General features: G+C 44.0%; 8 protein-coding genes across 8 annotated transcripts; all 8 read left to right on the top strand.

Annotated features, from left to right (window-relative positions):
• Window positions 1–404: 404 nt before the first annotated feature.
• TM35_000371620 (uncharacterized protein) lies at window positions 405–4,019 on the top strand (the record flags this gene model as incomplete). The annotated part of the gene is made up of 1 exon (XM_029029462.1): window positions 405–4,019. The coding sequence occupies one exon, from the start codon at window positions 405–407 to the stop codon at window positions 4,017–4,019; it is 3,615 nt and encodes a 1,204-aa protein (XP_028879255.1).
• Window positions 4,020–5,348: 1,329 nt separating this feature from the next.
• On the top strand, window positions 5,349–8,561 carry TM35_000371610 (pre-mRNA splicing factor ATP-dependent RNA helicase; the record flags this gene model as incomplete). Its single annotated transcript, XM_029029461.1, has 1 exon — window positions 5,349–8,561. The coding sequence occupies one exon, from the start codon at window positions 5,349–5,351 to the stop codon at window positions 8,559–8,561; it is 3,213 nt and encodes a 1,070-aa protein (XP_028879254.1).
• A 566-nt stretch (window positions 8,562–9,127) lies between these two features.
• On the top strand, window positions 9,128–10,732 carry TM35_000371600 (uncharacterized protein; the record flags this gene model as incomplete). The annotated part of the gene is made up of 1 exon (XM_029029460.1): window positions 9,128–10,732. The coding sequence occupies one exon, from the start codon at window positions 9,128–9,130 to the stop codon at window positions 10,730–10,732; it is 1,605 nt and encodes a 534-aa protein (XP_028879253.1).
• Window positions 10,733–11,133: 401 nt separating this feature from the next.
• TM35_000371590 (uncharacterized protein) lies at window positions 11,134–12,621 on the top strand (the record flags this gene model as incomplete). Its single annotated transcript, XM_029029459.1, has 1 exon — window positions 11,134–12,621. The coding sequence occupies one exon, from the start codon at window positions 11,134–11,136 to the stop codon at window positions 12,619–12,621; it is 1,488 nt and encodes a 495-aa protein (XP_028879252.1).
• Window positions 12,622–13,127: 506 nt separating this feature from the next.
• TM35_000371580 (uncharacterized protein) lies at window positions 13,128–15,134 on the top strand (the record flags this gene model as incomplete). Its single annotated transcript, XM_029029458.1, has 1 exon — window positions 13,128–15,134. One exon carries the CDS (start codon window positions 13,128–13,130, stop codon window positions 15,132–15,134), a length of 2,007 nt encoding a protein of 668 aa, XP_028879251.1.
• Window positions 15,135–15,647: 513 nt separating this feature from the next.
• TM35_000371570 (uncharacterized protein) lies at window positions 15,648–23,198 on the top strand (the record flags this gene model as incomplete). The annotated part of the gene is made up of 1 exon (XM_029029457.1): window positions 15,648–23,198. One exon carries the CDS (start codon window positions 15,648–15,650, stop codon window positions 23,196–23,198), a length of 7,551 nt encoding a protein of 2,516 aa, XP_028879250.1.
• A 761-nt stretch (window positions 23,199–23,959) lies between these two features.
• Window positions 23,960–25,348, top strand: TM35_000371560 (putative meiotic recombination protein spo11; the record flags this gene model as incomplete). The annotated part of the gene is made up of 1 exon (XM_029029456.1): window positions 23,960–25,348. The coding sequence occupies one exon, from the start codon at window positions 23,960–23,962 to the stop codon at window positions 25,346–25,348; it is 1,389 nt and encodes a 462-aa protein (XP_028879249.1).
• A 489-nt stretch (window positions 25,349–25,837) lies between these two features.
• On the top strand, window positions 25,838–26,584 carry TM35_000371550 (uncharacterized protein; the record flags this gene model as incomplete). Its single annotated transcript, XM_029029455.1, has 1 exon — window positions 25,838–26,584. One exon carries the CDS (start codon window positions 25,838–25,840, stop codon window positions 26,582–26,584), a length of 747 nt encoding a protein of 248 aa, XP_028879248.1.
• Between the last annotated feature and the right edge of the window lie 100 nt (window positions 26,585–26,684).

The raw sequence follows: 26,684 nt of genomic DNA, 5'->3' as shown, positions 1-26,684 counted from the left end.
AGGGTTTTTCTTAGTGAAGTAATGTCAATATTTATATATTTTTAAAATCTTTCTCTACATCTGCGCTCTCCCCTCAATTAGGTGGAGATCCACTTTACTTTGTTCATCCTATACATTTTATCTCACTCATAAATGCACTTATAGAGTGAGAGAAATCAAAGTATATGCGATGTATATATATTATTATTATTTATTTTATTTTCTTCTCTGTCCCCCCCTTTTTTTTTCTCATTTGGTGTTCCATAGTATTTGAGAATCAAGTAACTCATATCACATAAACGAACGGACACACACACACATAAAAGGTTGTGTATTTTCTTTCATATTAGCATCCTCTCACGTGCGGAGAGAAGGAAAGAAGAAGAAAAAGAGGAAGAATAAACAAGGAGTGATATTTCGCACAAATGGGAGGTGGCCAGTCCCAAGCAAACGCGGCGATAGAAGCACATCTGGGGAAATGGGAGACTGCACTTGCTGAACTCGAACAGGTGACTCGCGCCAATCGTCGAATGATCGAGCACGATCGGATTTACTCCACTTCCGGCCCCGTATGTGATCATCGCCAGAGTGAAGAAGACGGTTTAGAGCCTTCGCTGCGTGGGGGGCGACGCTCATCTCAAGTCTCCTTCGGTACTGGTCTCATGCCGCCGCAACCACAATTACCATCACCATCTCAAACCCAACCGCATTTACATGCACAACCAATGCCACCCGTACTGGCACCACAACCACCACATCCTCCTCCACTACAACAATCAGCAAGGCAAAGTCATTCCCCTACGGAAGGAAGTCCACGTGGAATGAATATGGGTGTCTCATATGCTACAAATAATAATAATAGCAGTGTGGATGTCTCCAAGGGAGCTTCCTCTACTGGACATCAACAGAAGTATAACCGTCAACAAGTAATGGAAATTCGAAGGGCACGTACTGCTTTCTTCAAATCCTATGAGGGAGAACTAACAGATGATAAAGTCATAGAAGATTGCGGTGACTTTGGTACGACAGCTGTGGCACTTTCTTATCTACTTGGTGGTGAAAAGGGATGTAAAGACCGTAAAAAACGAGTCACTGTAGAAGATATCTTTTTTGCCGCCCATGTACCATTACACTACCTTCACGGTGGTGTACTTTCACTTCCCGTCATGACAGATATCATTCGGGAGTTTATTGATGTGGATAATCGTTTTAAAAACGAATATGGTCTTTCTGTAATGCACCTTGATATTTCTCCAACTCTCGGTCAAGTTGAACTCGGTGGAAATGAGGTTGGAGATCGACAAACACGAATGCAGTTACCAGAGTTTACCAAAGCCATCACACACGACTGTGAAGAAGAAACACAGGTGATTCGCATTGTTAATTATGATCCTTATGTATTGGAACAAGAAACAATTGTGGACGCCTTTGATGATGAGGACGAAGGCAGCTCTGGATTAACCGCATCTGTTCTTGTGAGTCCACGGCACCGTCCACGACGTCACACAAAGAACAACAATGGTGCCTACGCTGTTATTGTGGATGTGCGTTATGTGGTGCGGTTAATGGTAACACTTGCTGAAGGTATTGTGGGGAGTGAACTAGGCGTGAGACTAATGGAGGTTCCAGCTGCGGCTCTCTTTAAGGCGATGACCGTCGCTAAGGAGGGTGAACGTGCTCGAGGATTTATTCGTGTATTCCGAAAAGACAGTGTGCCGGTCATGACACATGATGAAGTGCAACTTATGTTTTCACCCGAACTAAGCAGTGGAAAGGTGATTGGCACAATTCTACAAGGTACACATGCATCTGTTATATCTACACACATCAGTCCACATATTGTGGCTGTTGCATGGGCGATGCATCTTCTTGGTGGTGTAAGACCGAATGCGCATGGTTATGGTAATGGACTACCAGTCTCAGATATTATTCGTAAAATGCATTTTCCAGCTGAAGTGTTTATTGATGGTGGTTTACCATTAGAGGAGGTATTTAAATACGCACGGGAGTATGTGCATATTACAAATCGCAACTATAATGTTGCTGTATATCCGGTCTTAACAAAGATTTCACGTGAAGATGCTGTTCCCACTATTTCTGTTTTTGATTTGGAGTCTATTATTATTGATGTGAAAAACGCAAATGAAGATCCAGAGGTTCCCGAACATATCATGGTTATCATGTATAATGCCAATGTGGCACATAATGTGCTTTACATCACAACTCAACCACAGTGGTGTATTCTCGCTGGCTATGATCAGGAAACTCAAACGGCACTTCTTATTGATGCCCATCCTAAAACCTTTTTACAGACATGGACATGTCCTCTTGACCGTTTACATAAAGCAATGACATCTAATGGTTATATTATCTTTTCCAAGTCTCGTGAGGCGGCATCACGTCGTAAATCAAGTGACAGCAGTGCATGCGGCGGTTCACAATTACTTGGATATAAATCTGATCCCGCACTTGTTGGTGCTCCTCGTCGTATTGCCTCAACTGTTCAAAATCGTCTCGAACTTTTACATGAACAAGAAACTCTTGACGTTTCACCTATTGATGTTGTGAAAACGTTTACATTTCCATCGTTACCATTAAGTGCGACAATGATTGCACTTGCACTAACTAAGTTAGGGGAACAAACTACCTTTGAAGATGTTTTTATGACACTTCCCTTTGAAACCTCTGCATTAATGTTGCGTTACTTTACGCTGGAGTCTGTGGCGGTGTGTCTGACAACATATCTTGCGGAGGTTGGACTTGAGATGGATGTGCAGACATATCATACAGACAAGTGCAGTGGTGGACGACCACGACTTCCATGGGAGGACTTTAAGAAACTTATTGAGGAAGGATCACGAAATAGCAACAAGGCCTTTATTATGTTGTATAGCCCAGATAATATTGAAGTCTTTGGCGATTCTCACCCATTCGGTTCTACTGGTCTTCTTGTTGGTTATTGTGCCAGGACGGAGAGTGTTACTATTATGGACACTAATCCACACGGTTACTTCCGCACATGGCCCGTACCGCTGCAGTCACTCTACCGTGCCTTACATGATAAAGATTGGAGACATCGACGTAGTGGCTGTATTGTGTTAACACGACGTACAACACCACTGGAACCACAATTTCCACCAGAGTATACACGGGAAATGCAATTGTATATTGTACCTGTACAGAACGTCTTTCACGTAAGTCCATCACCACACTTTCAGGCTTTATCGTTTGCTTTTGCTCAACTTGGATTCTTTTACTCACCGGAAGAGATTTTTTATGAAGCATACCTTAAGACGATGGATGATCAACGACGACGTGGAAGTCAAGCCTTCGCATGGCGTGATGTTGATGTTTCCTTATCCGTCATTAACAAACAAATTGATGCCCGATTCCTTGCACAGGTTTGCCGCATGTTTCTGGAGTCCCGTAAACCAGCAAAGAGTGGAAAGACAAATATGTTAAAGCGTACGGACGGTAATATGAATGGTCTCAAAAGCAACGCTGGTGAAGATACGGATACTGTACATGTGGAACTTCTTGATGACATTGACGTGGATGATCTTGACACGATTCTACGTGATGCCACGCGGAGTGAGGGCAACAACTCTGTGTTGCTTCTTAACTACGATACGGCCAAGGCCCACGATGTAGAATACTGGGGAAGAAGTGTTGCTCTTGTCAAGTCTTACAACCCGGAAACACAGATGGTGGAGTTGTTTGAGGGTGAACATACCGTGTTTGGACTACTATGGACGGTGAATGTGGACAAACTGATTGAGATTGGCGATCTGCTGAATGAAGGCCGCAGTGCGTACGGGTTTGTGAAGATGGAAAAAGTAAAGGCGGCGGCCGCCCCGAAGCGATTGGCATTATTGAAAGGCCCCGACCCCGACGATGTGGATGATGTTTCTCCACCAAACAACAACCCCGCACGCCGTCATCGTGAAATGGTGGCAAAGTTTGTTCCCGAAGAGGAGACCGACAATAATAATAATAATAATAATAATAATAATAATAATAATAATAATAATGGTTCATGAGGCGAGAGGAAATGGTAATGGCAGTAGAGTGAACGTGTTGAAATAGTCATGATGAGTGGTGAGGAGATGAGAAAAAAAAAAAAAAGTAGAAGTTGATGAAATAAAAAAGAAAAAAATAATTGAGAGAGGACTGTGGGTGGGAGGGGAATGAATATTCCTTCCACGTCCCTATAGCGAGCTGAATTGTAGATGTACGCAATTAAAGTGGAAAAAAAAAAAAAACACTGAGAACTCAAAAAGAAAAAAAAAAGAGGAAAAAAAGTAAAGAAAAAAAAAAACCCTTTCCAAAAGTAAAGGAAAGGAGTCGAGAGAGTGAAAAAAAAAAAAAAAAACAGAACAAAGGGAAGCAAAGTAAGGAAACTAAGTGTTCCTGAAGAATGGTTGTGAAAAAGAAGGAAATAAAACATTTTTCTCACCCCTGTATGTATTTATTTATATGTATGTTTATGTATATGTGTATGCGTATGTTTCTGTATCCCCCCAGTAGGTGTATATGATGAGTTATTTCTTAGTGTGCTGAACGGGTCCAGGATGAATAAGGACTCCAATAAGCCAAAATATCAAGAGGTAATGGAACTGTGGTGACTACCAAGATGTACGGGTATACCACTTTTCCGTCCTCCTTGCGGTATTATTCTGTTTTTTTTTTCTTTTTTTTGATCGTGTCTCCATGTGACATTGATAGAACTATCTTTTTGTTGTTTTTTTTTTTTTTTTCTTTTACACCCTTTCTCTATTTTTTTTTTTTATTACTCCAGAGTATAAATGCCGTCGTATGCGTTTTGATTGTACGGCTCTTGCAAGTTTTGTTCTTTTACACCGGTAAAACCAAAGGTGATGGGAAATAAGATGATGGGAAGAACTGAGTGCAAAGAACAAAAACAAAATAAATTCGTACAGCACAAAAAAAAAAGAAAATAAATATACCAAATATATATATATATATATATTTAAGAGAAACTTTACTTCCTCTACTGATACTTAATGTGTTAAGAGTCCCTGTGCGCAGTTTTTTCTCTCTTATTGTTTTTCTCTCTTATTGTTTTTCTCTCTTAATGTTTTTCTTCTTTTTTTTTTTGGTAATACCAGTGTTCTCCTGTGGTATAGTGTGGTGGTAGTCACAGACAGACACACTATACATCCCTTCACCCTTTCCAATTAAAAAACAAAACAAAACAAAAGAAAAGAAAAGGATTAACAGTCACGACGACGAGAAAAGAGGGGATTGAGTGACGTGAAGGTGATAAACTAAAGGGAGGAAGAAAAAAAAAAGGAAAAAAAAAACGAAAAGGGGAGTGTGGGTGTGGATTAACAACAAGAAGAAAGAATATGGAGGAGGAACTTTTAATAGTGCAGGAGCTGCAGCAGATCTACACTAAGAATGAGCTATATCGTAAACTGGAGCACCTGCTGGGTCGCCCAGAGAGCGAAGGGCAGGCGGAGGAGTTTTACGACGACGTGGATGAGTTGGTGGCGCTCTTCCTTCGTGAGAGCGAAAAGGTGTGTGATGAGGAATTACTCCTCGCCGCACTGGATGCTGCTGTGAACGGCGATGGTGCGAGCGAGAGAGAGGAGGAGAATGAGAAAGCGAAAAAGAACAGTGAGGAGGACGGGGAGGAACCCGCTATTCCCTCATCGCAGTTGCGCACACTCCTGCGATTTATGCGGGCACATCTGCGGGATGTGGATTGGCACAAGTGTCTCGCTGCCGGCACCTTTGCGATTGCAGAACGCGACCGTCGCGAGGCGGAGGAGGCGCTGCAGAAGAAAATGTTGCAAGAAGCCGCAGCCGCACAGCGAGATGCGAATGACAATAGAGCACTTGAGAGTCTCGAAACCGACGCGGCGGAGCGCCGTGCGGCGATGAAAGTGCGGGCAGAAGAGAAGATGCAACTTGCACAGTTGGTGCGTAGTGGGATGTTGGATGAATCAGAGCTTCTCCAACTGCGCACAGATGAGGAAGAGGATGAACAAGTGGAACTGAATGAAGAGGAACCACAATTTCTTCGTGGATTAGTGCGGCACAAACCCATCAACTACCGCGCGTTGCTTCCTTCAGAGCAGTTAATGCGTGCCAGTACACCAGCACAGCGGGAGGCTATTCTTGCACGGCGTGCTGTGCAGCAGGAGAATGCAGATGAGAATGAGACGAACAGTATGAAGCGAGCTGCGTTGGCACAACAACTTCGCAACAAGGATCGACAGATACTTCGTGCGAGGGAGCGGCGTCTGCAGCGATTATCTGAACAGGCACGTGAAGGATTGGGTGGTAATAATAAAGGTAACAATAGGACTGGCAACAGGGATGAAGATGAGGATGCTGGAGAGGGTGAGGATGATGGTGATAATGGAAATAGATACAACAGGGATGAGGGAAATACTCTTCTTGATCATGAGTTACTTGAACGACCGGAGGAACGGCTTGGGGGATTCCGCTCCGCAAAGGATTTACCTTCTAGACTTCCACCATGGATGAAACACAATTTTGGTGAACGTCCACGATTTGGTCCACTGCAGACATCACAGAGTCTCGCAGAGCAGCGCCGTTCACTTCCTATATACGCTTACCGTGACCGTTTTCTTCAGCATGTGGATGACCACACAGTGACTGTTTTGGTTGGAGAAACAGGTAGTGGTAAGACCACACAGATTCCACAGTACCTCGCTGAACATGGATACAGCAAGCGTGGTATTATTTGTTGTACACAACCGAGGCGTGTGGCGGCAGAAACACTTGCCATTCGTGTTGCAGAAGAGTATGGTTGTCGTTTAGGTGAAGAAGTTGGATACACCGTTCGTTTCCGTGATGTCACATCATCATTGACAAAGATTAAATACATGACAGATGGTATGTTGTTGCGAGAGGCTTTACTGGATGATACATTTCAGCGATACAGTGTTATCATTCTTGATGAGGCACATGAGCGGTCTGTGAATACTGATTTATTATTTGCTATTGTGCGTAATGCGACACATAAGCGACCCTCATTAAAAGTAATTATTACCTCCGCTACCCTTGAAAAAGAAAAATTCTGCTCATACTTTAATGTTAGAGATGTTTTCTTTATTGAGGGACGTACGTTTCCTGTCCAAGTGAATTATCTTGCTGAACCAACAGAGGACTACCTCGATTGCGCACTCAAGACGGTGATGAAGTTGCACCTTGAGGAGCCCCCGGGTGATGTGTTGGTGTTCTTAACGGGACAGGAGGAGATTGAGCTCGGCGGCGAGCGGCTGTTTCGATGGATGGAAAAGCTGCGCGCCCTCAGTGAAGTGCCAGTGCCCGATATGTTGGTATTGCCGCTCACAGCCACACTGCCGCAGGAGGTGCAATCACGTGTGTTTGAACCGACTCCGCCCCGCTGCCGTAAAGTTGTACTCGCCACGAATGTTGCCGAAACATCCATCACCATTAGCAATCTCTGTTATGTTGTCGATAGTGGTTTCTGCAAGCAGAACGTCTTTGATGCAAAGACCGGGATGGAGCAACTGAAGATTGTTCCCATTTCACAGGCACAAGCCCAACAGCGAGCGGGACGTGCGGGACGTGTTGGTCCTGGTAAGTGTTTCCGCATGTATACAGAGCCGCAGTTCCGAAAGGACATGGAACCCGCCACTGTGCCAGACATTCAACGCTCAAATATGTTTCACGTTGTGCTGCAACTAAAGGCGATGGGTATTAATGATCTTTTCGCACTTGATCTGATGGATCCACCACCGCAGGAGACACTCGTGTTGGCACTGCAGAAACTGCGCTATCTTGAAGCATTAGATGATGATGGACTTCTCACACCACTTGGTGGACGAATGGCACAACTCCCCATTGATCCCTCACAGAGTAAGACACTTCTCACTGCAATTGATTTTGGTTGTTGTGAACCCGTATTGACAATTGTGTCTATGCTCGCCGTACAGAAGCGTGGCGTCTTTTATCGCCCACGCGATCAACACGAGGCTGCCGATGCTGCGAAACGACAGTTCCATCAACCCGAAGGCGATCAAATTACACTACTGGCGGTCTACGACGCTTGGGTGGCGAATGGACTCAGTGAGGAGTGGTGTAAACGCAACTTTCTCAAGCACCGCATTCTCATGGAGGCCCGCGACACACGTGAACAGTTGAGTGAGATGTTGCATAAGCGTCACGCTACTATTCCTCATCACAACGATGATGCATTAACAGAAGTGCGCCGCGCTCTCACTGCCGGGTACTTTTTCAATGCCGCAAGACGAATAACAGATGTGGCCTACGCTACACTGGCAGAACGTCGAGAGGTATATGTACATCCCTCTTCCTGTCTGCGAGACACACCACCAAAGTTCTTGCTGTATAATGAACTTCAGCTGACAAATCGGGAATACATGCGTGAACTGCTGGTAATTGAACCACAGTGGTTGGTAGAGTTAGCCCCGGCCTTCTACACGAGACCACGAAAGGGTAAGTTAACAAAGGAACAAAAGGCAGAGCGACTTAATCCTATTCTGCGTGGCTGGGAGAGTGGAAACTCATGGAGAATTTCAAAGCAGCGACGTCGCAAGTGATGCAGCATCTAAAGGAAAAGAAGAAAAAAGAAAGAACAAGCGCTTTACTGGTTTATTTATACTAACTGTACATTGCAGTTACTATTACTACTTCTGGAACGATACCTATAAGTAGTTGTGCTGTTGGAAAGATTGAGTATTACCAGTCTTGATGTTCTTGGAGATTGAATACAGAATTTTACTAATGCTGATGCTGATGTTGCTGTTTCTATATATATATTTATTATTATTATTATTATTATTTAAACCTCTTGAAATGTATTGTATTATATTATTGTGCTTGGTATAGAATCAGTTGGATAAAATAATGTAATTTTCTTCTTTATTTTTTTTTCGTGTTTTCATGTCTTTTTTTTTTCTATTCTTCTTCTTCAGTGATAACAAATTTTGTTGTCATAACTGAAAGAGAATAGAGACAGTAAAGGCGGGAAACAAAAAAAAAAAAAACATCATAATAATAATTATAGTCAAAAAAGAACAGAAAGGACAGCAGTAGTAATAATAGCAAAGGAACTTTGATAGGGAACGGGTATCCTTTTTTTTTTTAGCTTCTTCTATTTGGATTTATGTTCTTTGTACTTCCTAGCGCTGTTTACCCACGACAAACTGTAGAACGTCTGTTTAAAGCACTGTACCAATTGGGCAATGTCATTCACGCTATGAGTTTTGTTGTGCTAATGACAGAATACTACATTCGATTACAATCGAGCCTCCCTGACTACTTCACTCGAAGTGAAGTTTCCTTGTCACCACAGTTAGCGCTTGTCATGAACTCATGCAACTACTCAGGAATGCTTAACGTTGGAGGAGTACGCAGCAAAGTGGAGGTGACGGAAGGTTCATTGCCTGCTGTGCTGTTGTATATGACTCAATATATTCTTGCTATTCTTGTTGTAGAATTTCTGGCGATAGTGAACAATGCACTTGGCATAATGGGCTACTCAGCAGGGAGGCGGCATCTACGCGTGATTGGTCTGCATGTACCAGTCTATCATGTAAGTGCAACTATTTCTATTTTGTATTGTATTGCCCTTATTGTGTTATCATGGGTGGTCTATCCCACACGGACATTCTACTCAGATGCGGTGCTCTATTGTGTGACGACGTTGGGTTCGGAGAATAATACGATGTTACTCATGTCAGAGTACGATTCACTTCATCTCTTTGATACCCCTCTTGAATGGGCTTTTGCTGCTGCTGTAGTGAATCTTGCTCTCTATATTGCAGGGATTGTAGTGCTTTCATGGCACTCATGTGATTCTGCAACAGTGTTACTTTCGGCATCAAGTGTTCCATGGGAGAAACACGGTCTGATGTGCACTACAGATAAGGCTGCCCTACGCATTCACACAACAGCACGAGAGACAATCTTAAAAGAAGCACGTGAAGCACTGGCGAGGGGTGAAAAAGTACGTATTGTGAGGAGTTACGCACTCATGACAGAGGCAGACTATGAAGCTCAAGTAGAGGAGATGCGACGGCGATTCGCAGAACGTGCGAAGGAAGAGCAATATGAACAAATGTGCACATACTTTGAACGTGAATCTGATCTTGACGAGGGAGGTCTCTTGTGGCGTCGACAGGTACTGCAGCCACCACCACCGCCACCACCACCGCAACGTCATTACGAGCAGGGTCAATATGAGTTAGATGAAGGACCATTTATTGATGGTAAGCATGTAGGACTTAGTGGGGATGCCTTTGTCGACATCTTTGATAACCGTGATCACGAAGAACAGTTATGGAATCAGTTTGGAGATGACACTTACCTGATGGAAGCAGACGATGGCGGTGAGTTAGTGGGGGTATCACCAAATGAGAAGAAAAAGCGTCACCGACATCACAAGAGACGACGCCATCGTCATCATGAGGGTGAAATCGACAGGAGCTACCACAATAAGAGCAACGAAGATGACGAGGAGGAAAATGGTGCCGTGTTCATAGATGCGGATGCGCTTGAGGAACCGGAGCCGTATGAGATTGAGGCTGATGAGGGTGTGGGAGAGGCAGAAATAGAAGATGAAATAGAGGAGGAGGAGGATGATCAGACTCACCGTCGTCATCATCGTCGTCGTCGTCATCGCCATCGTCGTGGAAGTGCTGAACCAAATGTTGAATTAGAAGGAGACTATGAAATGGCTTCGCCTATTGAGGATGCTGACGAGTTGTAAAGTAGTATGCTTATGGCGGGATGTAGCTATCAGCTGCGTATTTTTCTTTTTCTCCTGTTTTTCCCTTTCTTTCCTATTTACAGTCTATTCCCCGCTTTTAGTAGATGCACTTTTTTTGCTTTTTTTTTTTTTTTCTTCTTTGTTGCGCCCTGCCCCACATACAGGATGATCTCCATGTAAGTAGGGTGTTGTGCATCTCTCACTCTGTACCTTCCGTTTTTTTTTTTTTTTTTTTTGTTTTATGACCCCTGTTTTTTTTCTTTCTGTTATTTTACTGTCGCCTTTCCGCTCCCTTTATTTCTCTATACACCTATTTCCATATATTCACTTTCTCTTTTCCTTTCTTTTCTTTTCTCTCACTCTCACTTACGTGTGTGCCTGCCACCGCTAAGGCCCGCTGGATGTGGCCTTCCATCAACACTTGTTTCCCCGACCCGCTGGCCGCGCAATGGCCGGCAACTCAACACCCTGTGCTCTGCGAGTGCCGGCAGTTGTACGTGTTGGTCTCACTCTGCTGCTGCGTGCCGGGGGCGCATCTTCTCGTGCTGCACGACGGGGCCGGCAGTGGCACCGCAACGTCCATGCCGAAGGGCCCAACGTACTTGGAATTGCGCCTCACAGAACACACGCGACGAGACGCCTTCTGCGGATTTCTCGCCCGCGCAGAGGCCGCAGCCACAGGCACTAGCAACAGCACGACGAATAACAATAACAACAACAACAACAATAGCACCAGCAACAACAATAACAGTATCAGCACTACTAACAACAACAACAATAGCAACATTTGTATAACACCTACAATGGGCGGCACTACTGCCAATGCTACGACGAATACTAGTAATGGTCTTGGTTTTGGTGGTGGAAGTAGTATGAATGGCCACCCGACGGTGGTGTGTGTACATGATATTGCGGCTGCCTCACCGCCAGTGCTTGCTGCGCTACTTGATGTGTTACTCTTCGGTCTTGTGCGTGTGACCGGAACAGTGCGAGCCGTGCCATCGCTGCGTATTGTTGCCTTCTGCGATGCACGTGCATACGCTGCGGTGTTACCTGAACACGTCCGCAGTGCTTTTGCACTCTCAACATACATGTCAAGTTTAGCTATGGAAAGCGCCGCGGTGATTCAGTCCGCTGACACGCAGAGTTCTAACGTTGTAAATAAACGACACATGTTGGAGGTGATGCTCGCACCTGATGGCGCCGCCCTCATCGACACAGTGACACTCTCTGCAGAGGTGATACATTACTTGAGACATCTCATTCTTGTGCTGCGTGGATCCATGCTAAAAAACAGCGCGCCGGGAAGTTACATCCCCACTCGTATCCCACGCATGTTGCGAATGTTGAGGGTCGTGGCATTGCTCTTCGCTCCATCCGCGTGCACACGCATGGGTGGAAAATCGCCCATGTCTCTGCGTCCTGCTACACCCACCAGCTATCAACACTACCAGGATCACGGGAATGATTCCGAACCCATCACTAGTTTTGCCCATGTTGTCGTCTCACCAGCGCATGTGATGTGTTTGCTCTGTCCAATGGTGGCTCACCTCTTTTCGCTGCGGCGTGAGATGACAGCGCTTTCATGCCATAATCCCAATGATGATAACACAAAATCAGAGACATGTTGGTGCAGCGTTAAACCAGAAAGTACAGCAGTAGATATGTGGGATGCAAAGGCGGTGCGGTGGCTCTCACATTTAGATGGTGTTAAAGATGGAGGATCTTCTTATTTAAAGGCGGATGACACAATGCGTTCAGACTTACCGGCAACACGAGATGTGCAGCACGCCATGCGAGAGTTGGGGGCAGGTATGCTTTCCTATACGGAGTGCCGCGAGTTAATTCGTGCAACAATAATGCGTCGAAGTTCCCCACCAATTGGATAGAATGAGGAAAGAAAAAAAGAACCTTTGCGGTTTCACTCAAAGTTTTTTTTTTTCTTTCTTTTTGTTTTCGTCCCCTTTCATTTTTCAGTGCTGCATTTTTTTTTCAAGGATTCTTTTTTTTTTTTCCTTGTTGGCACTCACTAACTCACTCACTCACTCTCTCTCTTTCTCTCTTTTTTTGCACATATGCATAATTATATACCCCGATATATAGTGGTATGCATGTGTGTGGGCGTAGGCATGCTTATTTTGAAGTCCAATGCATTGGTATTGAAAATGTTCCTGGTCGTGATGCCTTTTTTATTTCTGTTTTTCGTTTCCACCCATCCTTAATTTATTTTTATTTTCCTCTGTGCGTGTGTGTCTTTCTTTTTTTTTTCGTGTCCTTTTTGTTCTTGAGAATAGCAGAAATACAGGTGGAAAAACGAAGGCCGTGAAGAGAGAAAGAGAGAAGGAAAAATTAAAAAAAAAGGGGGAAATAAACAGAGAAGTCTTGTGTGCAAAAGATGCAGTCGCCATATGAGGCTGTATACGGTTTTGACAGGACACACATCAAGCGTTTGTCACTGCAAGAATATATGCGTGAGAAAGACGGTCCTTCTCCCACTACTACTAGTGCTAGTGTTACGACTACTTCGTCCTTAACAACAAAAGGTGGAATGAGCGAAGCACTGCGTTCACGAGACCCCAACGTGCAATTCTGCTCAAAGTATCCACTATACGATCGTTTCGGGCGTGAGCTCTGCGTATTGTATCAGATTCTAGAGATGGAAGTACAACAGGAGATGCGGCGAGTTGAACAAGGGGGAGATATGACACGGAAGTCGGGAGTACGTCTTAGCACAGAGATAACATTTGACGATACCACTGATGAGTCATCATCAGCAGTACAGTATCAACAGCAACGAGAACAAAAACAAGGTAGTAGTGTCTATCGTCCAACTCCGTTCGTTGCTTTTCCTTTAGGAGATGAGGAGGAGGAGGATGATGATATTGATGTATCTGCTTCGTCTAACCAGTTCTCTCCTGTAACAGTTTCATCACCACAAGGTACAAACACTACTGTTCAGCCCTCACGCGGGTCAAGTTTTTCTATTTATCGTGACAGCCGGTTAAATTCGTGCGTGAAATCACCAGGAGCTTGGAGTGCAAACGTACCCCCACCACCACGACAACAACAACAACAAGAACAGGAGCAGGGAAAAACACTTGTATCAAATGGTCAGCACTCTGCCGCATTTACTTTACGACACTTCTTAGACAATGATGTAAATACCAATATGGTTCATTCAACAGAGACTTCTACCACCTTCCAGGTACTTCCACCGCCACCGCAGCGCAGCAGCACGGCGTCTCCGCTGCAATTCGGTACTGGAGATACTCTAACACCTGACGACGCTGTTGGTAACACACGAGAGACACTTGACACAACAGCTGGTACAGATCCATTGCGGTTAACGACCGTACGGCCATCTGAGTTTCGTACGACAAAGCAACTGTTTCTCCCTGGCCGCACAACAATCATGCGACGTACTGTTGAACATGCAAAACCAATTCCGACTCAAGCATATGGTTTTCAAAGCGAGATGATACCAGCTTCAATTGTAGCACCACTTATCGCAGCCAACTTGGAAGCTCACTGTAGTAGTGGGGATTTCTGCGATATTGATGGAGTTACACCACATTTACTTCCTGGTGCTGAGGTGGTATTGGGGGAACGTCGATGCCGTATTCTCCGCTACCACACCTCCGCTGACGTGTACGAGGCGTATGAGTGCGGGGATACACTATTACCAGAGAATAATACCACAACTCCTCTGCAAGTGCTTCTCTACAGATGGAGTGTACGTGCGGTCCAGCAGCAGGTGAATGAGGCATACCGTGCGGCGCTTGGTCTCTCCCTCGTTGCTCCTGCAGTGACAGTCGTTGGCTATCGTTACCGTGATGGCGGGTTAACAGCCATTATCATGCCAGCTGGATACCGCGCCATTCCACTTTCTACTGTACCTTTATCCGAACGTTCCTTTCCGACTTGTGTGAAGCTCATGCTGCGGATGCTTTCAGATCTTGTAGTGAAACGCACTATTCATGGTAATTTAAGAGGTTTAAATCATTTATTTTTCGCTATTCGAACTCCTGGAAGCCCTTCCGATATGCCAGTGGCGTTGCTTGTTCCTGTACATTGGGAGAAACTCATTGATTTCAGTATGTTTGTGGATCGAAATGCCGGTCGCACGATCCCCATGATAGAGGATGATGGGGGTACTCGCAAAGGTACACGTATATATCATGGACAGGATGTGTCAATGATAGTTAGCTTGTTACTCGAAAATGAACTTTCGCAGCATTTACAACAGGATCAGCTTGCTGAATTGCATCGACTCATGATGATGACAACAGAGCCCACACAAGTTGCTAACTATTTGATTCAACTGAAGAATACCATGACAGTCATTCCCTCCGACATGAATACACTCTATCAGGAGTACGAAACAGCGTTACAATGCCTCTGATAAACAGAGTGAACAGAAAAAGATGATGATGATAATAATAATAATTTGACTAGAGAATGAATAACAAATATACAAATACGCACAGATGAAAAAGGAAGAATCACACCCACATAAGCACAAACATATCCATAATAGACACTGTATATATATATATGTGAGTATGTGTGTGTATGGATTTTCTTTTTTAAAACTCTAATGAGAGGAGTTTGTTTTACCCCCTCACTTCCCTCAACTCCGTACTTAGTATACGTAGATGATTCGTGTTTTTTTATTTTATTTTTATTGAGTTCCATTTAGAAATGCCATAGTGCTTAGATTCAAATAGAGAGAGAGAGAAGAAGAGGAAGAAGAAGAAGAAGAAAAGGATTTTAAAATTCTCAGGATATTATGTTATTCTTCCCTAATACCGTTACTATGCTTCTGTGACACATAAATCTTTTCTTTTCCTTTCTTTTGTTTTGTACAGTTTTTCTAATACTTTCAGGCAGGTTGATCAGTGGATTGGAAACAAGGATGAATACAACATTGGTATTGATTAAACCGCATGCATGTCGGGAGAGGTTCCTCGATGTTGCGCGTGATCATTTTGATTATTATGGGATTCGTGTGGATGACATGTTGCTTTTGACGGGACAACAGGTTCGTCGAGGAGCATATGTCGAACGCCATTACAGCTCAGTAGCTGCTGTTTCCGCTTGCCCGTCCGAAGATTTGACTGTTTATGTCTCAGAGGAGACGGCATCCCTTTTCTTTGGTGCCTTTGGTGAACTGTGGGAAACTGTGGTGGAGCAGCGACGGGTTCTCACACCAGAGGATGCCATGACTATTCTTGGTCTTACGCCGGAAGAGCTTAGTGTACGTTGGTGGGCTTCAAAATCGCGTGCTCGGCTTGAACACGGCTTCTATGTATCTTATTTACAGGAGGAACAAATGTACCTGATAAATGGGTTTTACCCAGCGTTGCTTGATTCTTTTACTGCTCCCGAAAGTCAAACGTGTATTCTTCTTCTTTCATGGCCGGAAGCAAAATATTCTTGGAAACGTTTTCGTTTAGAAGTACTTGGTGCAGCTGATCCACGTGAAGCGGAATCCACTTCTCTTCGTCGCCTGTTGTATGATAATTGGGAAACATATGGATTAGATGAACAGCCAAGTCTTATGAATAACGGCCTGGAATCTTCAAGTGGTCCTCTTGAAGCTTTGGCACAACGATTTGTTTGGATGCATCGACGTGCAACTGAGGATGATTATGGTCGTGCATTGCTACGGGAGGGTATTTCGCTAGAATTTTTGGAAAAACTCGTGAAAAATCCTATCTTAACATATAGAGGGGAAACTCGATCAGTATTTGAACTTTTGGAGAATATGCAAAGTAGCGAGGTACTTCATCATGCTGCAATTATTTTCGCAATGGAAAAACAGAAGAAAATAAATAAATCATCTATTGGTTATGGGGAATCTGATACAACTTCGCCTTCGGCTGATTGGACTATTGTTTTGGAGGATGAAGATGCTGAAGAACGACGAAACAGAGCTTTAGTATTTGTGAAACCACATGCTAATACACCTGAAACTCGTGCCCTTGTGGAGGAACGTTTAATGCAAGTTGAAGGAATGCAAATTGTTAGTCACCGCCATGTTATGGGTAAAGAGATTGCTTCACGACAAGTGATGGACAAACATTATGGAACAATAGCTCGCTATGCTGTCAAAGTATCACCGTCAAGTATTAACGTTAGTGTACAGAATAGAGCTATATTTAAGGAAGTTTTTGGTATTTCTTGGAAAGAAGCATTAAAATGCGGACGTGTATGGAATGCTGAAACTGCTTTGCATGTCCTTGGAGAAATATCCTCTGATGAACTTTATGCTATGTGGGGATCATGTGCAAAGACTGTTAAACTCACTGCTGGGGCGTATGTGGCTCACTTTTGTAATGAGGGAGTTTTCGTAATAAATGGTTTTTACCCTTACCTTAGAGATACATACAGTGCTGAGGATGCGAGGGTAACTTGCTACGTTCTCTCTTGGCCAGAAAAATGTTTGACTTGGCGGGCATTTCGTGAAGAATTGATTGGTAGTACAAATCCTGGAAATGCAGTGTCTAATAGTCTCCGTGGTTTAATACGAGATCGATGGCGGGATTTAGGGCTTCAACATCCACCAACAACTACAGACAATGGTGTTCATGCTTCTGCAGGACCATTTGAAGCTGTATTGGAGCGACATTTATGGACTTGTTCCCCCCTTACACATGATCCTCTTGCGTTAAGATTGCAAGAGTCTGGTTTGACAGGAGCTCTCTTATACCGTTGGAAATCTAACCCGGAAGTGGTGTTGCAGAACGGGAGACGTACAGGTTGCATATTTGATCTTCTTGAAAATCTTCAAACCTCTGAAATGGTGGATATTATGCGTGAAGCAGAGGAACAGGCACTAACAATGTGTACCGAAACCCCAATGAATAGGGGTGTGGTAATAATCAGACCCTTTGCGCTTAATGATCTTGTGATTGAAAAAGTGAGGCAAACTCTCATTACTGGGGAAATACGTGTAACCCGTGAAACTTCTCTTTTCAGTAACTATGTGGTGGAACACTATCTTAAAAGTTCTTCTTTTCGTGCCATGGAACAACTTGCTGATGCTAAAATGGATGAATTACGAGATGATGTTAGCCCAATTATTAAAAGTAAATTTAAGGAGCTTTTTCACTTTGCTTGGGATTGGTGCCTGATAGGAGGTAAGTTACTTGGGGCTACTGAGGCATGTGAGGAACTTGGACTTACGTCTACAGAACTTTTACAATTATGGGAAGAATCTGAACAGAAATGTGTAACAAAGTCTTGTTTTATTGCGGAGTTAAAGTCTCACAATATTTATCTCATAAACGGCTTTATTCCTTTTGTTCGTGAATGTTATGGAAAACCAGGAAACCGTATCTACCTTTTTGAAGTAGAATGGAAAGAAAAATCCTGGACGTGGAATGATTTTTGTAATGTGCTAATTGGCAACAAATCTGATCCACGTACCGCCACAGAAGGAAGTTTACAACGTATATTTGCAGATGAGTGGGAGAGTTTTGGTCTAGTGCGACAACCAATGTCAGAGACGACAGCTGCATTGTACGTCTCAGAGGGGCCTTTAGAGGCTGCTGCTGATCGAGAGATGTGGCTTGGAGTTGATCTTTCCGAAGACCCATTTGTACAACAACTTATGCTAGAAGGTGTACCTTTATCACTACTACTACCATATGTGCGAGATGAAACATTGGAAAATGAAAAAAGAGATGATAATGATGATGATGGAAAGAAAAAACAATATACAATAAATGGTTTTGGAGAGAATTTTACACGAACTAAGCTTTCTCAGTACCAGCAAAGTAGTGAAGTAGTACGACGTCTAAAAGCGCTTACCTCTCGTTTTATACGTGACATAAAGATGAACTATGCTTTTATTTGGGTAAAACCTCACGCATGTACTACTGAAGTAGTAGAATGGATTCCACAAGTTTTAGAGGAACATCGCCTTGAGGTAATATCTTCTGGTCATGTCATGATGGAAGAAGTAATTGGGAAAAGACTTGTTGATCAACAGTATTATGCTTTATACCGTAATGCAATGTCGCGCCCTATTGAAGAGATACCTATTACGACGACACAAATGGTAGAATTTGAGCGGACTTTTGGCATTTCATGGTGTACAGCTGTGAATCTACACATGTTGATAAATGCGGGCCAAGGTGTGGAACGGTTGGGGGAGGTGGGAATGCTGGATGCATGGAATAACGCCTCCCGTAAGGTGTGTCTCTCACCTTCCCTGTATGTTGCCTACCTTGAGGAGGAGGGTCTCTTTCTCATCAACGGCTTCTACCCGTACCTCCGCTCCCGCATGTACACCGGGCCCCGCATCTACTGGTTTATTGTGGCGTGGGACGGGGAGATCATGACGTGGGAGGACTTCCAGGGGTACGTTGTGGGCGACTCGGTGCCGTCGGCGGCGGCCACGGCCTCACTGCGGCACGGGCTCCTCACATCGTGGGAGGCGTTGGGCCTCGTGCGGCCGCCGGACGGTATTGACAACGGCGTGCACGCATCGCCAACGCCCATGGCGGGACTCGCCGACCGCATCGCGTGGCTTGGCACCCCCGTGGAGGAAGATGTCTTTGGGCGGCTGCTCCTGCAGGGCGGCGTCAGCGCGGAGTATCTCCACACACTCCTTCGCAACCCACTCGTACGGCACAGAGATGAGCCGGTGGACGCGGTGAGTGAGGCGTTCGATAAGATGTGTACAGAGAACCCACTCCTGTTAGCACAATTGATTGGGCTACAGTCATCAGGGGGAATGCAACTCATCACATCAGAAACACAGAAAGAAAGTTCACCCACGCTCTCCCCAGCAGATGAAATGCTAAAAGACGAAAAGAAAAATACGAATGGTTCCAAAGAATTGTTAACATCGGTGCAAAAATCTAATGGGCATGTTACTTCTTTCACATCCACTGTTAACAAGGACAATAATACTGCTTCAGTTCCTGCATCAATATTGTCAGATAAAGCAGTATTACCTCAGTCGTTCCGTCGAAATTATGCTTTTCTTGTGGTAAATCCGAAATGTGCGTCTGCTGAAAAGGAGGAACTTATGACTGTCTATATCAATGACTTTTTGGTGCGTCACAAAATAAGAGTTGAGGCAGGAGGTAGTGCTAGGGCTATCGCACCAGCATTACGTCATATGGCAGAAGAACTCCAATCAGAAGTATTCAAGTACGCTATTAAACAGACCCCATCTCAGTATGCTATAGATTCAGCTGCAATGTGTGCTTTTCACAAGTATTTTGATGATTTATGGGATCCCCATACGGTTCGCAATGCTGTGGATGCTGCAGTGGAGTTTAACGCATCAGCACTCAAACTGAAAGAGATGTGGGATTCATGTACCTTGCACAAACGCATAGCCCCTTCTCTCTATGTTGGAAAACTGGAAGGTTTCAACATGTACCTTGTCAATGGCTTTGCTTTACACAGCGTGGAAATATTTAACACATGTACAACTGTGAAGAGATATTTTTTACTCTCATGGGACAATAATGATTGTGACTACGCTCGCTACCTAGAGGACATCATTGGCGACCCTTACGTGGAGAATGCAAAACCTGGTAGTTTAAATCATCTTTTGTTAGAGGATTGGAAAGCTGCTGGTTTACAGTGTCCACCGGATCCTTTTGAAGGAGCTCTCTTTACTTCCACCAGCACCTTGGAGGCTATGCACCAGCGTCAAATGTGGCTTTCACTTGATATGTTGCACGATACTGTTGGACGTTTCGCAATACAACAGTTACACGTTTCACCATATATTCTACGTTGGGCTCTAGGAAATCCACGTATGGTACAACGTGATGGACGATTTTTATTTGATACCTTACGTGGAAAGGGAAGCGCAGAAGTACTTGAATTACTTTTTGAAGAAGAAAAACGGCACCTCACTACACCTCCCCGCAACTCGGCCTTTGTACTTGTCAAAAGCCATGCCCTTTGTAGACCATTTGCGATGACAATTGAAATGATATTTTCTCGTGCTGACGTACGAATTGATGAAGAGGGTGATTTAAGTGGTGGTGTTGTGCGTGCTCGTGGACTTGTGCACCATCTATATGCTACTGCTTCAAGATATGCCGTACGTGATGTATCAACTATACGACTTTGCAAAGGGGAAAAAGATATGGTGCGTCGAGAACTTGGTATCAGTTGGGATCAGATGGTTTCGAGTGGCGTCATTGTTAACGCTTATCGTGCTCTAGAAGTTCTAGGTGGTATCACACCACAACACCTTTACGAACGTTGGCGATTATCCAAACGAGTACTAACGATTCGTCCTGATCTTGTTGTTGCCGAGTTGGTAGATAGCGGTATTTTTGTTGTAAATGGATACTTTCCAGAGTTAAAGCAATCTCTTGAATCTGCCAATGCGCTACTACATTGGTATGTTGTTTCATGGGCAGAAGAAAGTATGAGCTGGCCTACCTTCCTTGAACAGGTTGTAGGTGATGATAATCCACAAGTTGCACTCCCAGATAGTATTCGTGGAGAACTTTTTCAACGTTGGAGAGAGTATGGCCTTACTGCTACGCCTGATTTATTACGTAATGGTCTCCACGTGAGTCAGGGTGCACTACAGGCAATGCGAGAGCGCACTAAATGTCTTCACTACAAACTAAATGAAGATTACCTCGGTGATGTGATGCTACGTCATGGTGTACCTGAGAGAATACTTCGTGTATGGCTTGATAATCCAGATGTTACTTCAGGAGGAGTGGAGGCAGGTGTGTTTGAGCACCTGCGGCACTGCGACACATCACGTCTATTAGTTTTACTAACAACTTTAACAGAAGAACTTCGCCGAGAAGAGGATAGTAATAAAGCAAATGCTGCACGAATTCCAGCTATAGGGGAAAGTTTAGGTACTCAGTTTCGTGTGGTCGCATCCAAGGTACCAATAGAACAAGAACAAAGTCAACAGGATCAACAAAATCGATGGAAAATGACAGGGGAGGGGAATGCTGCTGAGGTTCATGAGCAAAGGATTTTGCCACATAGTAGTGATGAAACCCTACTGTACCGTAACACCGCCGTTATTATTATTAAACCCCACGCATCTGAAAATGTCAAGATTATAGGACATTTAGAACGCATTCTCGCCGAAAACAACATTCGTGTGAAGCAAGAACTTCGCAAACAAAGTTGCCCTCGTCTTGTTGACAAACACCTCGCATCTCCTATGTATTATGCAAAACACAACTATATTCAGAATTGCCCAGAAGTAACAGCGGAAGGTCGGGCCAATTTTTTTAACTCTTTTGGTGAAGAGTGGGATAGTGTGTTATCTTCGCGACGTGTTCTTGGTGCCTTTGACGCTCTTTCCCGATTTAACATGACAGCGTCACAACTCTACGTGAAGTGGTCTCTACCTCAGCAGCAGCATGTACAGTTGGCATATGATATGGAAGTGATTAAATTTCATGCAGAAGGGGTTTATGTGGTCAATGCTATTACACCCTTGGAACGGGAGCGTATGATTTCTTTAGGACAAGAAATGCGGGACGTTCACTGCTATGTAGTGAGCTGGGATCAGCGTAAGTGTAGCTGGCACCAGTTTCTTCATAAGGTTATAGGTGACGTGGATCCGGCTGAGGCAGAAAAGACATCCCTGCGTGGTGTACTGTACCGTGAATGGGAGGAGGTTGGCTTACCGTCGAGACCAAATCGTATTGACAACATTGTGTTAGCTAGCGACGGACCACTGCAGGCTTATGTGGAGCGTGAACTTTGGTGTGGCAGCGGCGATATGATTCCAGATCCACTCGTGCGCGCTGTTTGTTACATGGACTATGATCCTGCGCAATTGATGGAATGGAAGGATAACCCATTGGTGCGTTTGACGGGTCGTTCAACTCATGATGAGAATGTGACAGGTCGCATGTTCAGTTTTACCTTTGAACTTGATACAAAGGAGTTTGTAGACCTTATGAGTGAACGTGATGGGTTTTTTGTTCCTATTGCTCCAATTTCAGAGGCTCTGACTGATGAGCAGGAGGCTGGAGGTGATGCATTAAAACAGATAGAAAGAAGGCGTAGTGCTGGGAGGATCACTGGCAGACATTCTCCTCTCTTGATCTTTGATGATGAAAACAGTAGATCTGGTGCGGGTCCCACAGAGTGGGTGCAGCAGGCGCTGTTGAATGCCACGGAGGAGGATGTGGCACGTCTGTGGGAGCACTACGGAGGAACAGTGGATTGGGAGGAACGCGCGGCGGGTGGGAGCAGCGGGAGTGTGCCGACCTCCGGAGCTGCCGCTGCAGTTGGTAGTGATGTCGTCCCTCCCAGTGGTCTACATGGCTCTATTAACGGTGAGGCGTTTCGCAAAGACATTGAATCCCTGGATTGGTTTGGGTTACCAATTCCCCAGAGTACTATAAGGAAACTCTTTGAGGGAATGGCGTGGCGCGGGGATGGGCGAGCCACATATGAGGAGTTCCGTCTTGCTATGGCAGTTTTACAACAGTTGTAAAGAAGAAAAAAAGGGGGGGGGGTGCAAGAGAGAGGGAAAACGAAAAGAAAAGGCACTTTCTTTCTTTTTTCCCTCTTTAACACATGCAAACACACTCACACCCACATAAAGAGAGAGAGAAAGAAAGAGAAAAAGAGAAAGATAAGGAACAAATGAAGCAAAGGGCCAAATACAAAAGGAAAAAAAAAAACAAGAGGTTGCAAAACAGAAAAAAAAAAGAAGCGTACATCTCATATTTTTCCTCATTTCTTTTCTTTTTTTATTTATTCTCCCTTCTTTTTGTTTTTGTTTTTAAACCCTTTCTGTCTTGCCTCCCACATTCTTCTTTTCTGTATTTGTGCTGTGGGAGAAGGAGAAGTTGGGGGTGGGTGAGGGAAGGAGAGGAGAGAATGGGAGATGTGTTCACGTCGATGTTCATAGTTTCTTGGATGACGTAAATATAATGGCTGTTACCATGTCGTTACTTTGCACTAGTGGACAGTGTTAGTCTGTAGCCATGAAATTGCCACAGGTTGACTAACCATACGCAGAATTACTTATCAATGTAATATACAAGAATGGAAAGGATATGGAAAGCCCCAACAGAATGAAAATAAAACCATATTCCCACACAGGATGACAGATATATATATATATACATCTGCACCTGTGTAAATCTCTGTTTAATAAAAGAGATGAAGGGAATTTACCAGTAAGCATGAATTTATTTTGTTTTTATCTGTTAATTTTTTTTTTTTTTTATTCTCGATATATAGTATCTCATGTTTAGTGACAAGGAAATCATGAGCGGTGCCGAGGCCGTTGTACTAAACTACATTCATTATCTACTTGGAAGTACTGGGTCCACTCATACTGAAACATCTTCACAGAGAGACGTTGAATCCGTTTCTATTATTTCTAGTACTCCTTTTTCTACTACAAAGCGAGTGGGACTTAAAAATCACAACATCATCACATGTGCAAATGAAAAAAAAATAGAGCTGCTGCGGCGAGACGCCCAAACCTTTTATGTACTTTCTTGCGTTGTGGACATGGTGGAAAAGGGGTTGATGTGCACAGAACGTGATGTTTATTATAGGAATGCCCCGCTTTTCCCTAATGGACAAAGAGAGGTACATAGCAGTATTGACCGCCTTTGTCGCTGGATGAATTCTATGTATCCATTATATTATTCCGCAAAACCACACGGTGTGAATGGGGTTAAAAAGGAAGAACCACGACCCTACACACGCGAAGGTATACGAATTGGCGCAAGCGGCAAGAGTATTCTTACTGGTTACTTATCATTTGATGTTCCTAAACGTTCAGATATGACAATATATAACTCACATTCCACACAAGATCCAGCTTCGAGTGAAGTTATAGAAGAGAATCTGCAGACGACGAGTAATTGTACTAGTAGTCATTCCACACATCTTTTGGAGATTGATGTCATGCGTCATACTTCTGGTGTTCTTATTGATACTATGGTTGGATTGAAGGGTTGTCGTTTTCGAGGAGCAAGAGGGAGCAATATCCCACCCTCCGCTTTGGTGCTTGTGGAGAAGGAAAGTACATTGCGTACACTTATGGAAACAAATGGCGCGTTTGAAGTTGATGCGCCGTTACATCGCTGTGTTTTTGTATGCAGTAAAGGATATCCGTGCAGAGCCTCACGCAACTTTCTCCGCAATTTACACCGCGAACTGCCACACTTGCCAATCTTTCTACTCGTGGATGGGGATCCCCATGGACTGCGCATTGCCCTTACCTTTATAGGCCTCTTTGGTGACCACGGCACACCGCAACGGCGCAATGCGAGGAAACAGCAACGAATAGAAGAGCGTGCGGATTATATTTCTCAATTACTTCCCGCACGCTGGGTTGGAGTGCGTCCTTCTGCCTTGCCCCACCGCACCGCTGGAAGGACACCACTGACGTCGTCAGACCATCAGGTCCTTTCACAGGTGATGCAGCGTATAAGTGAAACTCTGGAGATTCTTGAGGTGAATGATGGTGTTTCAACTAGTAGAGAGAAGGAAATTGATTTACTTCGCTCTTCTTTCCAGAATATGCTGGATGAAGCGGAGTGGATGAAGAAGAATTCATTGAAGTGCTCATTACAGGCCTGGCCTAATGGCCCAGTGGACATTCTTGGAGAATTCCTTTAACTACACCACATGTGTACCACCTTCCTTTCACTTTTTTTCCTCAATCCATTTTTTTTTTTTTTTTCACTCTGGCGCTAGTGGTGTTTCTCCCTTTATTGTTTTACTTATTTCTTCATGTGACGTTTATTATTATTAATAATTAATTAATTTATTTATTTATTTGGCTATTTTTCTTCACATCAAATTGGGTGATATAGATGTCTTGTTTTTGGGTGCGTGGTGAGAGATGACAGGGTCTGTAATTATTAAACTGTTTTTTTTTGTGTCTCTGTGAGTTGAATTTCCTTGTAATAGCGGGAACATCATTTTATTTAACCCATTGTACGTTTATTCTTCCTCTTATTATTATTATTATTATTATTATTATTATTATTCTGCTTTTTTCTCTTCAGATTCTTATTGGCGGGAGCCTTAGAGTTTTGACCACACAACCTCATATACTTATATAAACGTTAGAGAGAAGTGGATTCCTGCGGTATAATTTCACACATGTACTCCGGACACAGCACCTCCGCCACTCCATTTTCTCTTCGTGCTCCGGGGAGTGCTTTAGTGTATACACGGAGTGACACGCCATCGTCGTTTCGAGTTCTTCCGCAGGGATCATCTCTCTTCGGCAGTGAACTTGGTGTTAGCAGCGAGCGTATAGCGCGTCGTATTGAGGAAACACGCCAATGGCTACAAGATATGAATAAAGAGGTTCGAATGGCACGAAAAAAGTACTTGAATCAGCAGAAAAGTGCTTCAATAGTGTGTTCTACTCTGCGTGCAAGCAGTGCACTTTTAACGGAAAAATATGGGCATCAACATACATCAAATGGGGTACAACCTCCTCGGTTTCGATACTCCCTTAATTCATTTTTAGATGGAACACCTTTCTTAACACCACGGGCATTGTGTCGCTACAATACAGCTGTTGCGGAGCTTCTCACCGATGATCAATTGGAGTTAATGCGACGCTACGTCTTTGACTATGACGAGGCGAGTTTTGCAGATCTTCTGTATGCTGACGAAATAGTGCCTTACACAGAACAACATACACCGTATGGTGAAGAAGAAGTACCTGCGGCGGTACGCCGTTTTAATGAGCGTTCACGGCGTGCATTGGAGCGTCTCTTCGCAGCACCTGGTGGTCTCGCTGATGCAACGGTCCGCGCAGCACTTCTTGTGCCTAGAGTGGCCCCGGAGGATGAGGGTGACGGCGATGACGCTGCTGGTGAAAATGGGGGTTATTGATGGTACGGAGTGAGTATGATAAATGAACATTGTTTGTACGACAAGAAAATTTTCTTGGTATATGTAATTATTCCGTTTTTTTTTTTTTTTTTTTTTTTTT

This window comes from Trypanosoma theileri (genome assembly GCF_002087225.1).
Source record: "Trypanosoma theileri isolate Edinburgh chromosome Unknown TM35_Tth_37_V1, whole genome shotgun sequence".
Classification (NCBI taxonomy): domain Eukaryota; phylum Euglenozoa; class Kinetoplastea; order Trypanosomatida; family Trypanosomatidae; genus Trypanosoma; species Trypanosoma theileri.
The sequence above is the reverse complement of the archived record's forward strand: the minus strand, read 5'-3'. Positions and strand labels throughout refer to the sequence as shown.